The following is a 19,066-nucleotide window of genomic DNA, read 5'->3' as shown; positions in this document are numbered from 1 at the left end:
CATGTTGCATTCTCTTGCAGGTACAGAGTTTTCTGTGCGGATATTCCCCAATCCCCGACATGTTGCATTCTCTTGCAGGTACAGAGTTTTCGGTCAGGATTTTCCCCAATCCCCAACATGTTCAATTCTCTTGCAGGTACGCAGAGTTTTCTGTGCGGAGGATGTTCCCCAATCCCCGACATGTCGCATTCTCTTGCGAGTTTGCGGAGGTTTCTGTGTGGATGTTCCCCAATTCCCGACATGTTGCATTCTCTTATGGATACGCAGAGTTTTCCATACAGATGCTCCCCAATCCCCAACATGTTGCATTCTCTTGCAGGTACAGAGTTTTCTGTGCGGATATTCCCCAATCCCCGACATGTTGCATTCTCTTGCAGGTACAGAGTTTTCGGTCTGGATTTTCCCCAATCCCCAACATGTTCAATTCTCTTGCAGGTACGCAGAGTTTTCTGTGAGGAGGATGTTCCCCAATCCCCGACATGTCGCATTCTCTTGCGAGTTTGCGGAGGTTTCTGTGTGGATGTTCCCCAATTCCCGACATGTTGCATTCTCTTATGGATACGCAAAGTTTTCCGTGCAGATGTTCCCCAATCCCCAACATGTCGCATTCTCTTGCGGGTACGTGGAGTTTTCCATTCGGATGTTCTCCAATCCTGACATGTTGCATTCTCTTGCGGGTACCCGGAGTTTTCTGTGCGGATGTTCCCCAATCCCCGACATGTCGCATTCTCTTGCGGGTACCCGTAGTTTTCTGTGCGGATGTTCCCCAATTCCTAACATGTCGCATTCTCTTGCGGGTATGCGGAGTTTTCTGTGCGGATGTTCCCCAATCCCTGACATGTCGCATTTCCTTGCAGGTACCCGGAGTTTTCTGTGCGGATGTTCCCCAATCCCCGACATGTCGCATTATCTTGCGGGTACCCGGAGTTTTCTGTGCGGATGTTCCCCAATCCCCGACATGTCGCATTCTCTTGCGGGTACCCGGAGTTTTCTGTGCGGATGTTCCCCAATCCCCGACATGTCGCATTCTCTTGTGGGTACCCGGAGTTTTCTGTGCGGATGTTCCCCAATCCCCGACATGTCGCATTCTCTTGCGGGTACGTGGAGTTTTCCATTCGGATGTTCTCCAATCCTGACATGTTGCATTCTCTTGCGGGTACCCGGAGTTTTCTGTGCGGATGCTCCCCAATCCCCGACATGTCGCATTCTCTTGGTACCCGTAGTTTTCTGTGCGGATGTTCCCCAATCCCTGACATGTCACATTCTCTTGCGGGTACGTGGAGTTTTCTGTGCGGATGTTTCCCAATCCCTGACATGTCGCATTTCCTTGCAGGTACCCGGAGTTTTCTGTGCGGATGTTCCCCAATCCCCGACATGTCGCATTATCTTGCGGGTACCCGGAGTTTTCTGTGCGGATGTTCCCCAATCCCCGACATGTCGCATTCTCTTGCGGGTACCCGGAGTTTTCTGTGCGGATGTTCCCCAATCCCCGACATGTCGCATTCTCTTGCGGGTACCCGGAGTTTTCCATTCGGATGTTCTCCAATCCTGACATGTTGCATTCTCTTGCGGGTACCCGGAGTTTTCTGTGCGGATGCTCCCCAATCCCCGACATGTCGCATTCTCTTGGTACCCGTAGTTTTCTGTGCGGATGTTCCCCAATCCCTGACATGTCACATTCTCTTGCGGGTACGTGGAGTTTTCTGTGCGGATGTTTCCCAATCCCTGACATGTCGCATTTCCTTGCAGGTACCCGGAGTTTTCTGTGCGGATGTTCCCCAATCCCCGACATGTCGCATTATCTTGCGGGTACCCGGAGTTTTCTGTGCGGATGTTCCCCAATCCCCGACATGTCGCATTCTCTTGCGGGTACCCGGAGTTTTCTGTGCGGATGTTCCCCAATCCCCGACATGTCGCATTCTCTTGCGGGTACCCGGAGTTTTCCATTCGGATGTTCTCCAATCCTGACATGTTGCATTCTCTTGCGGGTACCCGGAGTTTTCTGTGCGGATGCTCCCCAATCCCCGACATGTCGCATTCTCTTGGTACCCGTAGTTTTCTGTGCGGATGTTCCCCAATCCCTGACATGTCACATTCTCTTGCGGGTACATGGAGTTTTCTGTGCGGATGTTTCCCAATCCCTGACATGTCGCATTTCCTTGCAGGTACCCGGAGTTTTCTGTGCGGATGTTCCCCAATCCCTGACATGTCGCATTATCTTGCGGGTACCCGGAGTTTTCTGTGCGGATGTTCCCCAATCCCCGACATGTCGCATTCTCTTGCGGGTACCCATAGTTTTCTGTGCGGATGTTCCCCAATCCCTGACATGTCACATTCTCTTGCGGGTACGTGGAGTTTTCTGTGCGGATGTTTCCCACAGAATTGTATTAGATGCAGAAAATCGCATGTCATCCACAAGTGACTGTAACAATAGTTTTTTCAAAGCCAAATATCAGGACGTAGAAAAAACAAAGCAACTTTATGTAAAACGGGACAGAGCAAAGAGAGACAAAAAACGCAATAAGAAAGCACGTGAAAAAAAACACAAGGAAAAACCCACAAGTTTCCTAATTTAGCCAATAGGTGCAGAAAATCTGCAACATCAAAACTTCAGCAGATACTCATGGTGGGAACGTAGCCTTCTGGGTGCGTGCAATATGTGCACTGTCAGGATTCCCCTCTATTTCCAGGGCAAGAGGTCGGCGATGTGACCACAAATCTGCAAGCGGCATACGCGGTCATGTGATCGGCTCAGTCCTGGCAGTCTGCATGTTGCGTACAGTCACATAAGAGACGGATGACATTTCTCTTGAGCCTAGATGCACATGAAGTCTTTTGGAGGATTTTTTGTTGAGCTGCTACCACAACATGCAGGCTTCAGAGCTGAAATCTCCCAGCATTCCTTGCAGTTCAGCAGCATTCTAAAGGCTCCCATAGCGTATCTCCACTGACAGATCATCAGTGAGTGCGGCTCTAGGCGGTAATTCAGCATCAGCACAAGGAAAGTAACAGTTCTGCTGCAGCTTTATGTCAATTAGATCACCACATGGCGTTACCGCCGGCCCAGAAGCAGCCAGTGCACGGCCGCACGGGTGACTGATGACCAGCTGCTGCAGCGCCGGGACTCAGCCGCGATCACTGTAGCCCAGAGCCGGGACTCCGGATCCCGTGACGTCATTACTCCGGAGCTCCACGTTTCCCCTGCGACCTCAGCCGCCCTCTGCTGTCAGAGTGAGAGAGGCGGGGACTTGGCTGAGTGACGTCACTACCAGCGCGCCCACCCTCCCCCTCCCGCTGGCGCGCATGCGTGTCTGCAGATTGGGAGCCCGCAGGGAGGGGGAAGTGAGTCACACGCAGCTTGTCGCACACAGTGACTCGCTCGGGATTCGTGCTGACCGGATTGCCTCAGAGACAGCGGGGTGAGGCCGTGGCGTACAGACTGAGGAGCGGCTCCGGAGGGGCCATTTCTCCCGTACTGCCCCCCTCCTCCTTCTTTGTTGTTATCCCAAGGGGTAAGCCGGGGCCTCCACCTCATATCCGTCCCTCCCCGAATCCGCCCCCCAGTGTCACCCGCAACATCCACCCGACGATGCGACGGCCTGAGCCTGGGGAGGATCAATGCGGCCCTCTTCCCTAGGATGTCATCCGAGGACAAGAAGCTAGAGTCCGCCTGTGAGCAGCCCGGGCCCCCGGCCCCTGCCAGCCCCGCAGCCACGGACAAAAGACCCCGGGGCCGCCCCCGGAAAGATGGAGCCTCCCCGCTACAGAGAGTCCGCAAGAAGTAAGTGCCTGTCCGTGACACCCAGCTGGGGAGAGACGAGCTGCTGCCTGCACCTGTGCCCGGTCCTGCTGCCTGCACCCGGCCCTCTTGCCTGCCCTGCATCGGGTCTTGACGCCTGCACCCTGCCCTCCTGCCTGCACTTTTGAATCAATTGTGAGAAAAGTGCTATACAAATGTTTATTATTGCACACTGCCCTGCTACCTGCACCAGCGCCTGCCCTGCACCGCTGCTCTAGCGCCTGCCCTGCACCGCTGCTCTAGCGCCTGCCCTGCACCGCTGCTCTAGCGCCTGCCCTGCACCGCTGCTCTAGCGCCTGCCCTGCACCGCTGCCTACACATTGACTGCTTTGCTTCCTATTTTTCTCCCAATCATGTGACAGACCAGCAGTTTTCATATTGCCACATGCCACGTACAGACAGTGCACAATGTTGGATGTACAGGGCACACAGTGGGCATCCTTCCCTGTCATACATCTACTGTTTGTGCCACATGTCCAGCAGAACTTCTCTATTTTGTCATTTGGGGCTTTGCCAGTACAACGTAACCTGTAATATTGCTCAATGTGATTTCTAAAGTCAGTGTAACATCGCACAAAGTGCAGGAAATGCTTTAAAATGAGGAAACAAATCGTATCCACCTGGTCGGTCCCGTGCTCCGCTGGTCTTCATCAGACTTTTTCAGCTCTTGCTCTGTTGATGTCATGAGTGTGCACGTTACCTGCAGCCAATCCCCGACCTCAGTTGTTTCATGTCGTATGTGCGAGTGTCACAGCTGATGCAAGGGATGATTGCTGTGCCACCGAAGCATCATGGAGCAGAAGATGACTTAACTTTTTTTTTCTTTTCTAATTTTGTAACTTACAGCAATTTAGTTTTTAAAACATTCAGACAACTCCTTGATATTCACACACACAGTGCAAAAATATCACCGAATCCATAGCACTGTCTCATCTACCTGCAGTCAGAGAGGGCAATCAGATAGGGGGGTGGTCTTTACAGGCATAGGGCCAGTTACTTTGCCTATTTTGAAAGAACTAAGGGAAGAATCCCCCGTTAGTTCTGATGTGAGTACACTGCTTTGTGGTATATTGCATCCGGTGTTGTGCAGTTACTTAACTTTTATGACACAATGAGCATCATGCTTCACAGTCTATGATACAATGCAGCATGTACTGCGCCCTTACGCCTGTTGCGTGGCGCAGTGCCTCTTGTGCTCCCCTACGCCTGTTGCGTGGCGTGTTGCCTCTTGTGCGCCCCTACGCCTGTGGCGTGGTGCCTCTTGTGCGCCCCTACGCCTGTTGCGTGGCGTGGTGCCTCGTGCGCGCCCCCACGCCACTTGCGTGGTGCGGTGCCTCTCGTGCGCGCCCCCGCCCTTGTTACGTGGCGCGGTGCCTCTCGTGCGCGCCCCCACGCTTGTTGCATGGCGCGGTGCCTCTCGTGCGCGCCCCCACGCTTGTTGCGTGGCGCGGTGCCTCTCGTGCGCCCCCACGCCTGTTGCGTGGCGCGGTGCCTCTCGTGCGCGTCCCTACGCCTGTTGCGTGGCGCGGTGCCTCTCGTGCGCGTCCCTACGCCTGTTGCGTGGCGCGGTGCCTCTCGTGCGCGTCCCTACGCCTGTTGCGTGGCGCGGTGCCTCTCGTGCGCGTCCCTACGCCTGTTGCGTGGCGCGGTGCCTCTCGTGCGCGCCCCTACGCCTGTTGCGTGGCGCGGTGCCTCTCGTGCGCGCCCCTACGCCTGTTGCGTGGCGCGGTGCCTCTCGTGCGAGCCCCTACGCCTGTTGCGTGGCGCGGTGCCTCTCGTGCGCGCCTGTTGCGTGGCGCGGTGCCTCTCGTGCGCGCCTGTTGCGTGGCGCGGTGCCTCTCGTGCGCGCCTGTTGCGTGGCGCGGTGCCTCTCGTGCGCGCCTGTTGCGTGGCGCGGTGCCTCTCGCGCGCGCCCCTACGCCTGTTGCGTGGCGCGGTGCCTCTCGCGTGCGCCCCTACGCCTGTTGCGTGGCGCGGTGCCTCTCGCGTGCGCCCCTACGCCTGTTGCGTGGCGCAGTGCCTCTCGTGCGCACTACAATTACCATATACTTTTTCATTCTCCACTGTGGAACATGTTTCTTGTCCATCATTCATGCACGGCTTCTCATGAACATGTTCCGTTTTAGCAATGCATTCTTTGGTGTGATGCTTTGCTACATATTCGCCGTTCTTACCTGTCCCATTGTGCACATGCTCCTTCTCTGTGAGTGCCCACTCCGTCTGTCATATGGATTGGTACAGTCTTGAAGGCTGCTGGGAAAGAATTCTAGAAAGCTACACCCACCCCCACATCAAGTGTCATTGATGTAGGAAGAAGGGGGTTGCCCAGTAGTGGAATAATTTTCTGGGGTTTCCCATAGTAATTCCTCCGTAAATCATTGACGCTACTACAATTGCTACACAAACTGAATTTGCCTCTTCCCCCACGCATGTACAGACTTGTACTACACCTTGTAGGTTCGTCAGATAGAGTCCCATCTCCCCAGGCTCTGCTGGGTAGTCGCAGACTCCTTTACATAAGTTACTTTTGCAGACATATGGCACATTTTCTTATTCTTCTGCTTGTCATTATGTATAGTACTACTGAAATAAATAAGAAAACCTGCTTGAGTCTGCAAACCATAGTGACGGGTATGTGTCTGTGCAGTTCACCTTAAAACCTAGAAAAAGATTCATCATTGACTGCACCCATATTATATGGAATATGTTTATTGGAGTGCCACATAGTAGTGAAAGATGGAATATTATTACAGATGGGTGCATAAACTCTGCCTTTACCCCTTGTTGTATCAAGGAGCCCATTACACGTAACTTTTTCTTTAATTAGATATGTCTATGAACACTATTAACGGGGTCAATAAAACCTACAGAAGTCTAGGTTCTCAGCCAAAATACAAAACAATATATACAATAAATGTGATACAAATATGATACATAATGGATACAAAATATATAAGAAAACAAAGTACTAAAGAAAATCAAATCTTATAATAATACTGACATGTTTGATACTAACGTCACACATTACAGGCAAAGAAAATGGACTTAATATTCCTACATCTCCGGGCTGGATGATTTTTTTTCATACACATATGGGTTATAGTTAAATTAGTGACAGGTGTACAATTAGTGGAGAACATTTGAATTTGATGGACCGAGGTTTTTTTTTTCCCCCACCTTTGTAGCTGTGCGTGAGATGCCCACTAGAGTTGAACGAATGTGTTTGGAATCGGCCGCCGAACCTGAATTTGCCATATTCGTGACAAATTTACGTTTGATCGGTTCCGATCATATTCTGTCATTTCCACTCCCACTGACTCCAGTGACATTCGAAGAATATTGCAAAAACAATATTTGCCGCCAAAAAATTCGCTCAACTCTGATGCCCACCCATCTCTCTGTAATCAGAGCTTTGTCGGGGGTGCTTGTTGGACTTGGCGAATGTACTTGTCACAGCTGGGCCGGCTTACAGATAGCTGACACTCCGGCTTCCGGCTTGCATAACACCCCTTTCTTTGACTAAACACCTTGGTCATTTGTGAACACAGGTCCTCTGACCCCTGCGCTTTTGCAGACCGACTAGAACCCACTTAACAGTAACCCCATTGTGTTAGAACAGACTATTCTGTTTGCTTTTGACACTGATCCCCTTGTGCTAAGATCAGGCCGCCGAGACCCCCCTGATTCTGTTAGCTGTCCTTGTGCTGCAGTCATCCTCCGCTGCCCGGCTAGTGGAGGCTATGGATAGGCCTTTACTATGGAGCCCTGCTATCAGCTGTCATACATGGCTACTCTGTGCACTGGACCTGTTGTCACCTTGGATGGTCTTGCTGAGTACTGAGCGGTGCTCTGCAGGGGGCACCGTCCTGTACCTTGTACTGTCTGGTTACTACGGTTTTATTTAGATGCTTTTCCGGAGCTGAATATATATATATATATATATATATATATATATCTCTATCTCTATCATATATATATATATATATATATCTCTATCATATATATAATTTTTTTCTTTTTGCTGGGCAAAATGCCATGAAAGAGCTGCATGATATGATATAAATGTTGCAATTCCTTATTACATTGGGTTACATTACAAGGGGTCTCCTAAATAATGCTAAAATAACATATACACTCCATGTATGGTAATCATAGATCAGACTTCTAGTTTCAGATGGATAGACTCCAAAATATTTTTTTTTCGTATAATGGAAGGTTGTTATCTTGCATGTATTTCTTTTGCTAAAAAATAATTTTTGCTAATTTAATTTCTTTAAAAAAGGCACCTTTGGGAACGCATTGAGTTGCCAGTGTGTTTGTTCGGACGGACCGTTTATAATGGATCATTTTTTCTTCTGCGCTCCTCTCAGCTGATTTATGACCATATGAAAGTTGAACTCTCAAATCAGAAGGAGCTCACTGACAGATTTTCAGTCAACTCTTTCTGCAGCCAGGAAAGGGACAGTGCAAAACATAGGCTTTAAAAGGCAAACAGTGTTGTTTTTTTTTTTTTATGAATAATTTTGCAATAAAAATGTATTTTTGCCAAAAATACATGCATTTCAGAAAAAATAACCCCCCCCCCCCCCCCCAATCTCGTGGTGTGCATATCTTTTTAATATCTGTTCCAGCTTTGCTTCGTTGTGCAGATTTTGGCAACACCTTCAGTCTCGGAAAGATCTGTCATTTGTTTTAATGTTTTGATTTTGGCTTCTGTAGTTGAGTTTCTGGAGTAATAGGGCATAGTCACATGATGGTATTTACAACTTCATACAGCACCCGAATATACCCCTGTAGGGCGCTACTGCACCTCTGAGTCGTGCTGAGACTTGCTTCTTTATATTCAGTCTTTCAGTGGAGAGTAGCTGTTCTGTACGACATACACTATGGCACCATATGGCAGCATGCAGAGCGCCTATGGCTTTATACAGTGCATCATGGACTCAGATTACCTTTGACAGGCATTGTGCACATAACCTAAATTGTGTTTTATTGCTTACTGTTTCTCAAGGGGGAACTGGTTCTGGAGATCCAGCTAGTGTATGGCGTCTTACATACCATTAAAACCCTTGGAAAAGGTGTGCAAATTGCCTCCTCTGCAGAAGGAAGTTAACTATCTAATGCAATCCTCCTATTCGCTTTCCTGTAAGTCAGTGTGGAACTCGGTAAAGATTTTGATATAGGAGTATGGATAATGGCCAAGGGAACTATTTATGGACAGTTTTTTTTAATGGTTCTTGCTTCTTGATGGGCTTTTGATTTTCTTCCTTCTAGAGGAGTGCAAATATGCGTACATGTTCTTGCTGATGGCAGCATCAAAAGAATCTCACCCTGTAAACCAGAACCCTGCTCTATACTGGTGAGAAGAAACTCCAAAAGAAGCTTCTACAGCTGGTGGTCTCTGGTTTGGATGATATCTTTAGTAATATTTCAAGAATCTTTAAAGGGAATAGTCATTAAGACCCTTAAGGCAAAATGATGTACCTGGAAGTCAGCATGTGTGGAAGGGGTTCAGGAGCTGAACGCCATGCGCACCTGGTGGGCGCTAGCTGTGGCGTGCACCTGGTGGGCGCTAGCTGTGGCGCACTGGCAGCATCGGTCTTTAACACCAATGGCCAGACCTGTGCTCCAGTCGCTGCTGCTAACCATTTAAATTCCACTCACAAACTTTGATGGGGCAACAATGGTTTACCATGGCATTGCGGAAGTCACCCAGTGGCTGCCATCTTGGTAAACCTTTGAAGCTCTACCCAGGCTCTGCTTCATAGGTAAATGTGATTTTCACAGCATACTGTGATTGTAGCATCATGTCTCATAAGAGGGTAAAAAAAAATGTAAAGTATGTTTTTTTTGTGTTTATATTTAAAAAAAAAAAAAATCTAAAAAAAATACAAAAAAATTGGTACCACCATGTCTCTAAAATAGATGTCATTCAATGTCAACAGAAAAATAAGTTATGGCTCTTGGAAGAAGAGGAGGGATAAATGCAAATGAACATTGGCTGCAGGGGGAAAGGGTTAATATTGTAAGTCAGGGAAAAGCCCTTTATTGGTCAGACTTTGGCTTACAGGACAATTCTGTGTAGGTGGCATTTAGTGTGTTTTCCTCTCTGCTGCAGAGTTTACATGGTTGTATTTATAGTACTGTTGGGATTGAGTTTGTACATGAATACTCAATCCCATTACTTGGCCTCTTAGTCCCTGCGTCTTCAATAAGTAGTTATGTTCAGAAGTATTTGGAGAGTGACCTAATCTTTGGGCTCTGTATGTTTCTATTTCAATATAAAATGAAACAACTGAGATGCAATTGAAGTGGAGACTTTCAGGTTTAATTAAAGGGGTTGCACAAAAATATCCTGTGAAACATTTGCTTTTAGGAATTTCAAGTTATTCTTCAAAGTCTCCACATTTTAGAGGCTCAAAAGTAGTTGGTCAAATTACCTTTACCATAAATAAAATGTTAAATCTTAATACTTTGTAGAGAATCCTTTGGAGGCAATGACGGCCTGAAGTCTGGAAGCCATGGACGTCACCAAACGTTGGGTTTCCCCCTTTGTGATGCTTGCTGACCTTTACTGCAGCTACTTCAGTTGTTGCTTGTTTGTGGGTCTTTCTGCCTAATATTTAGTCTTATTTTAAGCCTGTGAAATGCATGCTCGATGGGGTTGACATCTGGTGATTGACTCAGCCATTGAAGAATATTTCACTTTGCCTTAAAAACTCCTTGGTTGCTTTTGCAGTATGTTGTTTTGGGTCATTGGACGGCACTTCGCAGTACAGATAGACAATCAGCCATGCTGCATTTGTTTGAATCTGAGTAGAAAGTATCATCCTTTAACCCCTTACCTACAATTGACGTAATATTCCGTCCATGTGACCATGGACCTAATTACCATGGACGGAATATTACGTCATCGCGATCAGCGGCGCCCACGTGGTGAGCGCCGCTGATCGCGGCCGAGTGTCAGCTAATTATCATAGCTGACACCCGGCACAATGTGTCAGGGGCGGTCACGGACCGCCCCCGACACGTTAACCCCTTGCACACCGCGATCAAACGCGATCGCGGTGTACCGGGGGTTAAAGGGAAGCATCGGCAGGGAGGGGGCTCCCTCCGTGCTTCCCTGAGCCCCCCACGGCAGTGCAATGTGCAGCGCTGCTGCGGGGGGCTCTTTCCCTACAGGCCCCCGGATCCAAGATGGCGACGGGGGCCTGCAGGGAGCTGACTTCCTCACTGCCTGCAAAGCGCAGGCATGAGGAAGTCTGCAGCAGTGCCTGTGACAGATCGCTGATCTGTCACAGTGATCTGTGATGTGACAGATCAGCGATCTGTCACAGGACAGTGATGTCCCACCTGGGACAAGGTAATAAAGTAAAAAAAAAAAAAAGTGTTAAAAATAATTTAAAAAAAAGTCGCTAAATAAATTAGTAAAAAAAAAAAAAATATTCCCCAATAAATCCATTTTTTCAAAATAAAAAAACCCAAAAACAATAAAAGAACACATATTTGGTATCGCCGCGTCCGTAATGACCTGCCCTATAAAACTGTCCCATTAGTTAACCCCTTTAGCGAACCCCTTAAAAAATAAAAATAAAAAACGAAGCAAAAAATAATGATTTATTATCATACCACCGAACAAAAAGTGCAATAACGCGCGATCAAAAAGACGCATATAAATATGCATGGTACCGCTGAAAACGTCATCTTGTCCCGCAAAAAACGAGCCGCCATACAGCATCATCCGCAAAAAAATAAAAAAGTTATAGCTCGCAGAATAAAGCGATACAAAAATAATTATTTTTTATATAAAATTGTTTTCATTGCAAAAAACCGACAAAACATAAAAAAACTACCTAAATGAGGTATCGCTGTAACCGTACTGACCCGAAGAATAAAAACGCGTTATCAATTTTACCGCACGCGGAACGGTGTAAACGCACCCCCCAAAAGAAATTCATGAAACTCTGGTTTTTGTTCATTCTGCGTACCAAAAATCGGAATAAAAAGCGATCAAAAAATGTCACGTGCCCGAAAATGGTACCAATAAAAACGTCAACTCGTCCTGCAAAAAATAAGACCTCACATGACTCGGTGGGTCAAAATACGGAAAAATTATAGCTCACAATATGTGGTGATGCAAAAACTATTTTTACAATAAAAAGCGTCTTTTAGCGTGCGACAGCCGCCAAACATAAAAACCGCCATAAATAGTTAATCAAACCCCCCGTTATCACCCCCTTAGTTAGGGAAAAATAATAAAACTAAAAGAAAATGTATTTATTTCCATTTTCCCGCTAGGGTTAGGGTTAGGGCTAGGGTTAGGGCTCAGATTAGGGTTAGGGGTGTGTTGAGGTTAGGGTTGGAGTTATAATTGGGGGTTTCCACTGTTTGGGCACATCAGGTGCTCTCCAAAGGCAACATGGCGTCTGATCTCAATTCCAGCCAATTCTGCGTTGAAAAAGTCAAATGGTGCTCCTTCCCTTCCAAGCTCTGCCATGTGCCCAAACAGTGTTTTACCCCCACATGTAGGGTATCAGCCTACTCAGGACAAATTACAAAACAACTTTTGGGGTCCAATTTCTCCTGTTACCCTTAGGAAAATAAAAAATTGGGGGCAAAAATATAATTTTGCGGAAAAAAATGTTTTTTTTATTTTCACGCCCAGGCGTTATAAACTTCTGTGAAGCACTTGGGGGTTCAAAGTGCTCTCCACACATCTAGATAAGCTCCGTGGGGGGTCTAGTTTCCAAAATGGGGTCACTTGTGGGGAGTTTCAATAGTTTAGGTACATCAGGGGCTCTCCAAACGCACATGACACCCGCATACCAATCCATCAAAGTCTGCATTCCAAAACGTCACTACTTCCCTTCCGAGCCCCGACGTGTGCCCATACAGTAGTTTTCTCCCACATATGAGGTATCAGCGTACTCAGGACAAATTGGACAACAACTTTTGGGGTCCAATTTCTCCTGTTACCCTTGGGAAAATAAAAAAAATGGGGACTAAAAGATGATGTTTGTTGAAAAAATACGATATTTTTATTTTCACGCCCGGTCGTTATAAACTTCTGTGAAGCACTGGGGGGTTCAAAGTGCTCACCACACATCTAGATAAGTTCATTAGGGGGTCTAGTTTCCAAAATGGGGTCACTTGTGGGGGGTTTCCACTGTTTCGGTACATCAGGGGCTCTCCAAACGCACATGACACCCGCAGACTAATCCATCAAAGTCTGCATTCCAAAACGTCACTACTTCCCTTCCGAGCCCCGACATGTGCCCATACAGTAGTTTTCTCCCACATATGAGGTATCAGCGTACTCAGGACAAATTGGACAACAACTTTTGGGGTCCAATTTCTCCTGTTACCCTTGGGAAAATAAAAAAATGGGGACTAAAAGATCATGTTTGTGGAAAAAATACGATTTTTTTATTTTCACGCCCGGACGTTATAAACTTCAGTGAAGCACTGGGGGGTTCAAAGTGCTCACCACAAATCTAGATAAGTTCCTTGGGGGGTCTAGTTTCCAAAATGGTGTCATTTGTGGGGGGTTTCTACTGTTTTGGTACATCAGGGGCTTTCCTAACGCGACATGGTGTCCGATCTCAATTCCAGCCAAAAACGTCAAATGGCGCTGCTTCCCTTCCGAGCTCTGCCATACGCCCAAATAGTGGTTTACACCCACATGTGGGGTATCAGCGTACTCAGGATAAATTGCACAATATCTTTTAGGGTCCTGTTACTTTTGGAAAAATAAGAATTGAGGGTGAAAAGATCATTTTTGTGGAAAAAATCTGATTTTTTAATTGTACTGCTGTCCGTTATAAACTTCTGTGAAGCCCTTGGGGGTTCAAAGTTCTCACCACACATCTAGATAAGTTCCTTGGGGGGTCTAGATTCCAAAATGGTGTCATTTGTGGGGGGTTTCCACTGTTTTGGTACATCAGGGGTTTTCCAATCGCGACATGGTGTCCGATCTCAATTCTAGCCAAAAACGTCAAATGGCGCTGCTTCCCTTCCGAGCTCTGCTATGCGCCCAAATAGTCATTTACACCCACATATGGGGTATCAGTGTACTCAGGACAAATTGCACAATAACTTTTAGGGTCCTGTTACCCTTGGAAAAATAAAAATTGGGGGTGAAAAGATCATTTTTGTGGAAAAAAATATGATTTTTTTAATTGTACCGCTGTACGTTATAAACTTCTGTGAAGCCCTTGTGGGTTCAAAATTCTCACCACATATCTAGATAAGTTCCTTGGGGGGTCTAGTTTCCAAAATGGGGTCACTTGGGGGGGGGGTTTCCACTGTTTAGGTACATCAGGGGCTCGCCAAACGTGACATGGCGTCCAATCTGAATTCCAGCCAATTTTGCATTGAAAAAGTCAAACGGCGCTCCTTCCATTCTGAGCTCTGCCATGCGCCGAAACAGTGGTTCCCCCCCACATATCAGGTATCAGCGTACTCAGGACAAATTGCACAATAACTTTTGCAGTCCAATTTCTCCTGTTACCCTTGGTAAAATAAAGAAAATTGAACCTGAAGTATTTTTTTTGTGAAAAAAAGTTAAATGTTCATTTTTTTTTTAATATTCAAAAAATTCCTGTGACGCACCTAAAGGGTTAATAAACTTCTTGAATGTGGTTTTAAGCACCTTAAGGGGTGCAGTTTTTAGAATGGTGTCACTTTTGGGTATTTTCTATCATATAGACCCCTCAAAGTGGCTTCAAATGTGAAGTGGTCCCTAAAAATAAAATGGTGTTGCAAAAATGAGAAATCGCTGGTCAATTTTTAACCCTTATAACTTCCTAACAAAAAAAAATTTTGGTTCCAAAATTGTGCTGATGTAAAGTAAACATGTGGGAAATGTTATGTATTAAGTTTTTTGTGTGCCGTATCGCTGTGATTTAAGGGCATAAAAATTCAAAGTTGGAAAATTGCGAAATTTTCGCCAAATTTCCGTTTTTTTCACAAATAAACGCAAGTTATTTGAATGCAATTTTACCACTAACATGAAGTACAATATGTCACGAGAAAACAATGTCAGAATCACCGGGATCCATGAAAGCGTTCCAGAGTTATGACCTCATAAATGTACAGTGGTCAGAATTGTAAAAATTGGCCCGGTAGTTAACGTGCAAACCACCCTTGGTAGTGAAGGGGTTAAACTTCAGAATTCATCCAGCTGCTTCTGTCTTCAGTCGCATCATCAATAATTTGGGCATAAAAGTATTTACATCGATTTTTCTAGCTAACACGGTAACACAATAGAATACATTTTTTTTATTGTACATCAGACTTGGATAGTAAAACACATACTTTCTGGAGAGTATTCTTCACTTGTGCGGATTTGTGCAGGGTTTTTCTTCACCATGGAAAGGATTCTGTGATCATCCTCCACTGTTGTCTTCCATGGACATCCAGGCCGTTTTGAGTTCCCAAGCTCACCAGTGCATTTTTTTTGTGGAATGTACTAAACTGTTGATTTGACCACTCCTAACATTTCTGCTATTTCTCTGATGGGTTTTTTTTCCAGCCTAATGATGTTTTTTTTTCATTTCCATTAAGAGCTCCTCTGAACACTTGTTGTGGGTTCACAGCAACAGCTTCCAAATGCAAATGCCACACCAGGAGTCAGCTCCACACCTTTTAGCTGCTTAATTGATGATGAATTAAAAAGGGGGAAACCCCATGAAGCACATAAGGTGCTTTTCAGATAATTGTCCAATTAGCTTTGGCTCTTAAAAATGAGGCAGTTATATATTAAAGAGCTGTAACCCTTACTCCAATTAGGATGTGAATTCCCTCAAATTAAGGCTGCGTCTACACTTTAAGTCAGTTTTGATTAAATAACTATCTTTAATATGTTTTGGTAAGTAGCTAAAATGCCAAAACTTGTCACTGTCCAAATATTTGTGGACCAAACTGTATAGGCAGCACCATAGAAATACATGCAGCCGCACACTCCGGTCCCGAGTGTCGGCGGCAGTGCCGGGTATTGATGCGAGAGACTCTCATCACACTCGCAAGTGTGACCCCGGCCTAAATGGGTTTTCTGGTCCGGACTTGGGTCATCACTGGCAGGAGCCGCTCTGATGGGCTCTTTACTGCTTGTTTTCATTACATTAATTGCCAGCCATTGAAATCAAGTTACATGGATAACCACAATCCTCCAGAGCCACTGGTTGCAGTGGAGAACTCTTTGCCTCGGATCAATCCAGATTAGCATTTTGCATACCAGTTTTACTGAAGGGTGCATTAGAGTAAGATTCGTCAATTTTATCAAGAGGCATGTGACTCTCTCAAGTGGCTTTCAAAAGTATTCACCCCCCTTGGATTTTTTATTTAGTTACATTACAACCTGTTTAAATATTCTTGTAATCCGATTTGCGAGTGATACATCAGCACTCAATTGTCTACCGTAAGTTTGTGAAATGAGAAAAATATAGGCATAAATTAAATTTATGGGATCAAATAACTAAAAATTGGCATGTGCATATGTATTCACCCCTTTTGCGATGTAGCCCCTAAAAATTTCTGGTGGAAGCAATTACCTTCTTAAGTCACATGCTTAGTGAAAGTCCACCTGTGTGCAATCTATGCGTCACACGGTATGTCAGTATAAACACAACTTTTCTGAAAGGCCACAGAGGCTGCAACACCATTAAGCTGAGGGGCGCCACTAATAATAATAATAATAATAATAATAATAATAATAATAATAATAATCTTTATATAGCGCCAACATATTCCGCAGCGCTTTACAGTTTAACAGTTTCAAAACACAAGTCATAAGTAACAACGTTAATACAATAATTAAAGCAAAATAAGACGAAATAAGACGACCCTGCTCGTGAGAGCTTACAATCTACAATGAGGTGGGGGAGATACAAAGTACAGGTGTGTATTTACAATTGTGTATTTACAATGAAGGTCTAGCCATCTTGAGGGAGTGAAGGATGGATGGAGATAGTGAATGGGCTACACACGCACACTTACACTTAGAATGACTTTGATTAGTGAACGTTATAGGCCGCTCTGAACAAGTGTGTTTTGAGGGAGTGCCTAAAACTATGCAAATTGTGGATAGTCCTCATTTCTTGGCATAGAGCATTCCAGAGGATAGGAGCAGCACGGGAGAAGTCTTGGAGTCGGGAGTGGGAGGTACGGATTAGTGCAGAGGTTAGTCGAAAGTTGTTTGCAGAGCGCAGCGATCGGCTAGGCCGATAGACAGAAATGAGGGAAGAGATATAAGGGGGTGCCGCACTGTGGAGAGCTTTGTGGGTGAGAACCAGTACTTTGAATTGGATCCTATAATGAATGGGCAGCCAATGTAAGGACTGGCGAAGAGCGGACGCTTCGAATACCGATTAGCCAGATGGACGATCCTGGCTGCTGCATTAAGTATGGACTAGAGAGGGGGTAGTCGAGTGACTGGAAGGCCAATTAATAGAGCGTTGCAGTAATCCAGGTGGGAGTGGATCAATGCAACAGCGAGGGTTTTTGTTTCCATAGTGAGAAAAGGGCGGATTCTAGAGCTGTTCTTTAGGTGTAAGCGGCAAGAGGTTGTATATGGGATGTGAAGGAGAGATTGGTGTCAAACTAACCAAACACCATGAAGACCAAAGAGATCTCCAAACAAGTCAGGAATAAAGTTGGTGAGAAGTACAAGCTAGGGTTGGGTTATAAAGATATCCCAATCTCTGATGATCCCCCAGAGCACCATCAAATCTATTATCCTCATATAGAAAGAACACGGTATCACAACAAACCTGCCAATAGAGGGCTGCCCACCAAAGCTCTCAGTCCGGGAAAGGAGGGCATTATTCAAGGAGGCAGCACAGAGACCAAAGGTGATCCTGAAGAAGCTGCAGCGTTCCCAAGCATTTGTTCATATGACCGCATTGTAAGTTGTACACTCCATGCAGGTGGCCGTTATGGAAGAGTGGGCAGAAAAAAATCCTTTACTTAAAATTTGTGTAACACTCCTTTTGAGTTTGCTAAAAGCCATGTGGGAGACAACCCTAAATGTATGGAGGAAGGTGCTGTGGTCAGATGAGACCAAAATTGACCTTTTTGGCCATCAAGGTAAATGCTATGTCTGGCACCAAACCAATACATCTTATCGCCCCAAGAACATCCCAACAGTGAAACATGCTGGTGGCAGCGTCATGCTGTGATGTTTTTCAGCAGCAGGGACATGGTCTGAGTCGAGGGGAAGATGGATGGTGCAAAATGCAGGGATATTCTTGAGCAAAACCTGTTTGTCAGTATAAATGTTTTGGAGTGGCCTAGTCAAAGCCCTCACCTTTAATCCAATTGAGGATCTGTGGTCAGACTTGAAGATTGTGGTTCACCAGAGTAAACCATCTAACTTCAAGGAGCTGGAGCAGTTTTGCCTTGAGGAATGTGCAAAAATCTCAGTGGAAAGCTCATAGACTTATCCAAAGCGACTTGCAGACTTCCAAATAGAAGTCTTAACTCGTATAGTCAGGGTTTCTGACACCGGACATTGGGAATTGTTGAATGGTTTGCTGACCCCATTAGCATAATTCCTGACTTTACTCTAGTTGGAGAAATGAAGCAATCTTTGTTTTTTTTTTTCTAATATACAGAGCTCAAAGTTGTACTGTAATTTCTCTATTTTAGAAATGGTATATTTTGCTTAAAGATAAAAATTAATAATTTAAAAAATATCGTTGGCTGAACCCCCGCGCTCCACAATGTCAACGAGACTGTATGGTGGATGACGGCTGTTAGATTTTAGCTGCCCAAATCCCATTGTTCTGTGGGGTCATAAGCTGAAGACGTGCATACTCGGCTGAGAGAAGAAAAATGATGGCTGTCAACTAAGCACATCTGATGTGTATGGCCTGATTGTGGAGGGAGCATAATGACCGTAACGCATGAGTAGACACTGTATGGGGGGGGGCCTTCGAAATACCGTTCTTGTTTTGATCTTTCTTGAGAAGTCATTAACTTTTTGTTTTGCTGTTCTAATGTTGTGAATTTGCTACTGGAGCTTAGCATATATTTTTGGTTTGTTTGCTGTGTATAATTTCCTGTCTACACAATGGTCAGTCAGCCTCCTGGAGTGGTCTGCTAGGTCCTAAAGCCGGTTGGCATACAGACACGTCTGTGTGGTGATTGTGGTCTTGCACGCTGCTCATACTGGACAGCATTGCCAGGGGTGTAACTACCACGGTTGCAGCAATCGCCACAGCGACCGGGCCCGGGGGGGAGTCGGGCCCGGCAGGTCAGACCATGATT

General features: G+C 45.9%; 1 protein-coding gene across 5 annotated transcripts in view; it reads left to right on the top strand.

Moving 5' to 3' along the window:
- Positions 1-3,380: 3,380 nt before the first annotated feature.
- KMT2C (lysine methyltransferase 2C) overlaps positions 3,381-19,066 on the top strand; it is a 312,840-nt gene continuing 297,154 nt past the window's right edge. For 2 of the 5 annotated variants that reach the window (XM_073581564.1, XM_073581563.1), the window contains exon 1: positions 3,382-3,781. In XM_073581564.1, the coding sequence (XP_073437665.1) occupies positions 3,639-3,781 (143 nt within the window). In that variant the 5' untranslated portion in view covers positions 3,382-3,638. Of the gene's footprint in view, positions 3,782-19,066 lie in introns of all 5 variants that reach the window. The other 3 variants (XM_073581567.1, XM_073581566.1, XM_073581565.1) reach the window with 2 other exon arrangements.

This window comes from Dendrobates tinctorius, unplaced genomic scaffold (assembly GCF_039654945.1).
Source record: "Dendrobates tinctorius isolate UK_male_01 unplaced genomic scaffold, ASM3965494v1 ptg000070l, whole genome shotgun sequence".
Lineage (NCBI taxonomy): Eukaryota > Metazoa > Chordata > Amphibia > Anura > Dendrobatidae > Dendrobates > Dendrobates tinctorius.
Note: the sequence above shows the minus strand (reverse complement) of the source record. Positions and strands in the feature narration are given on the sequence as shown.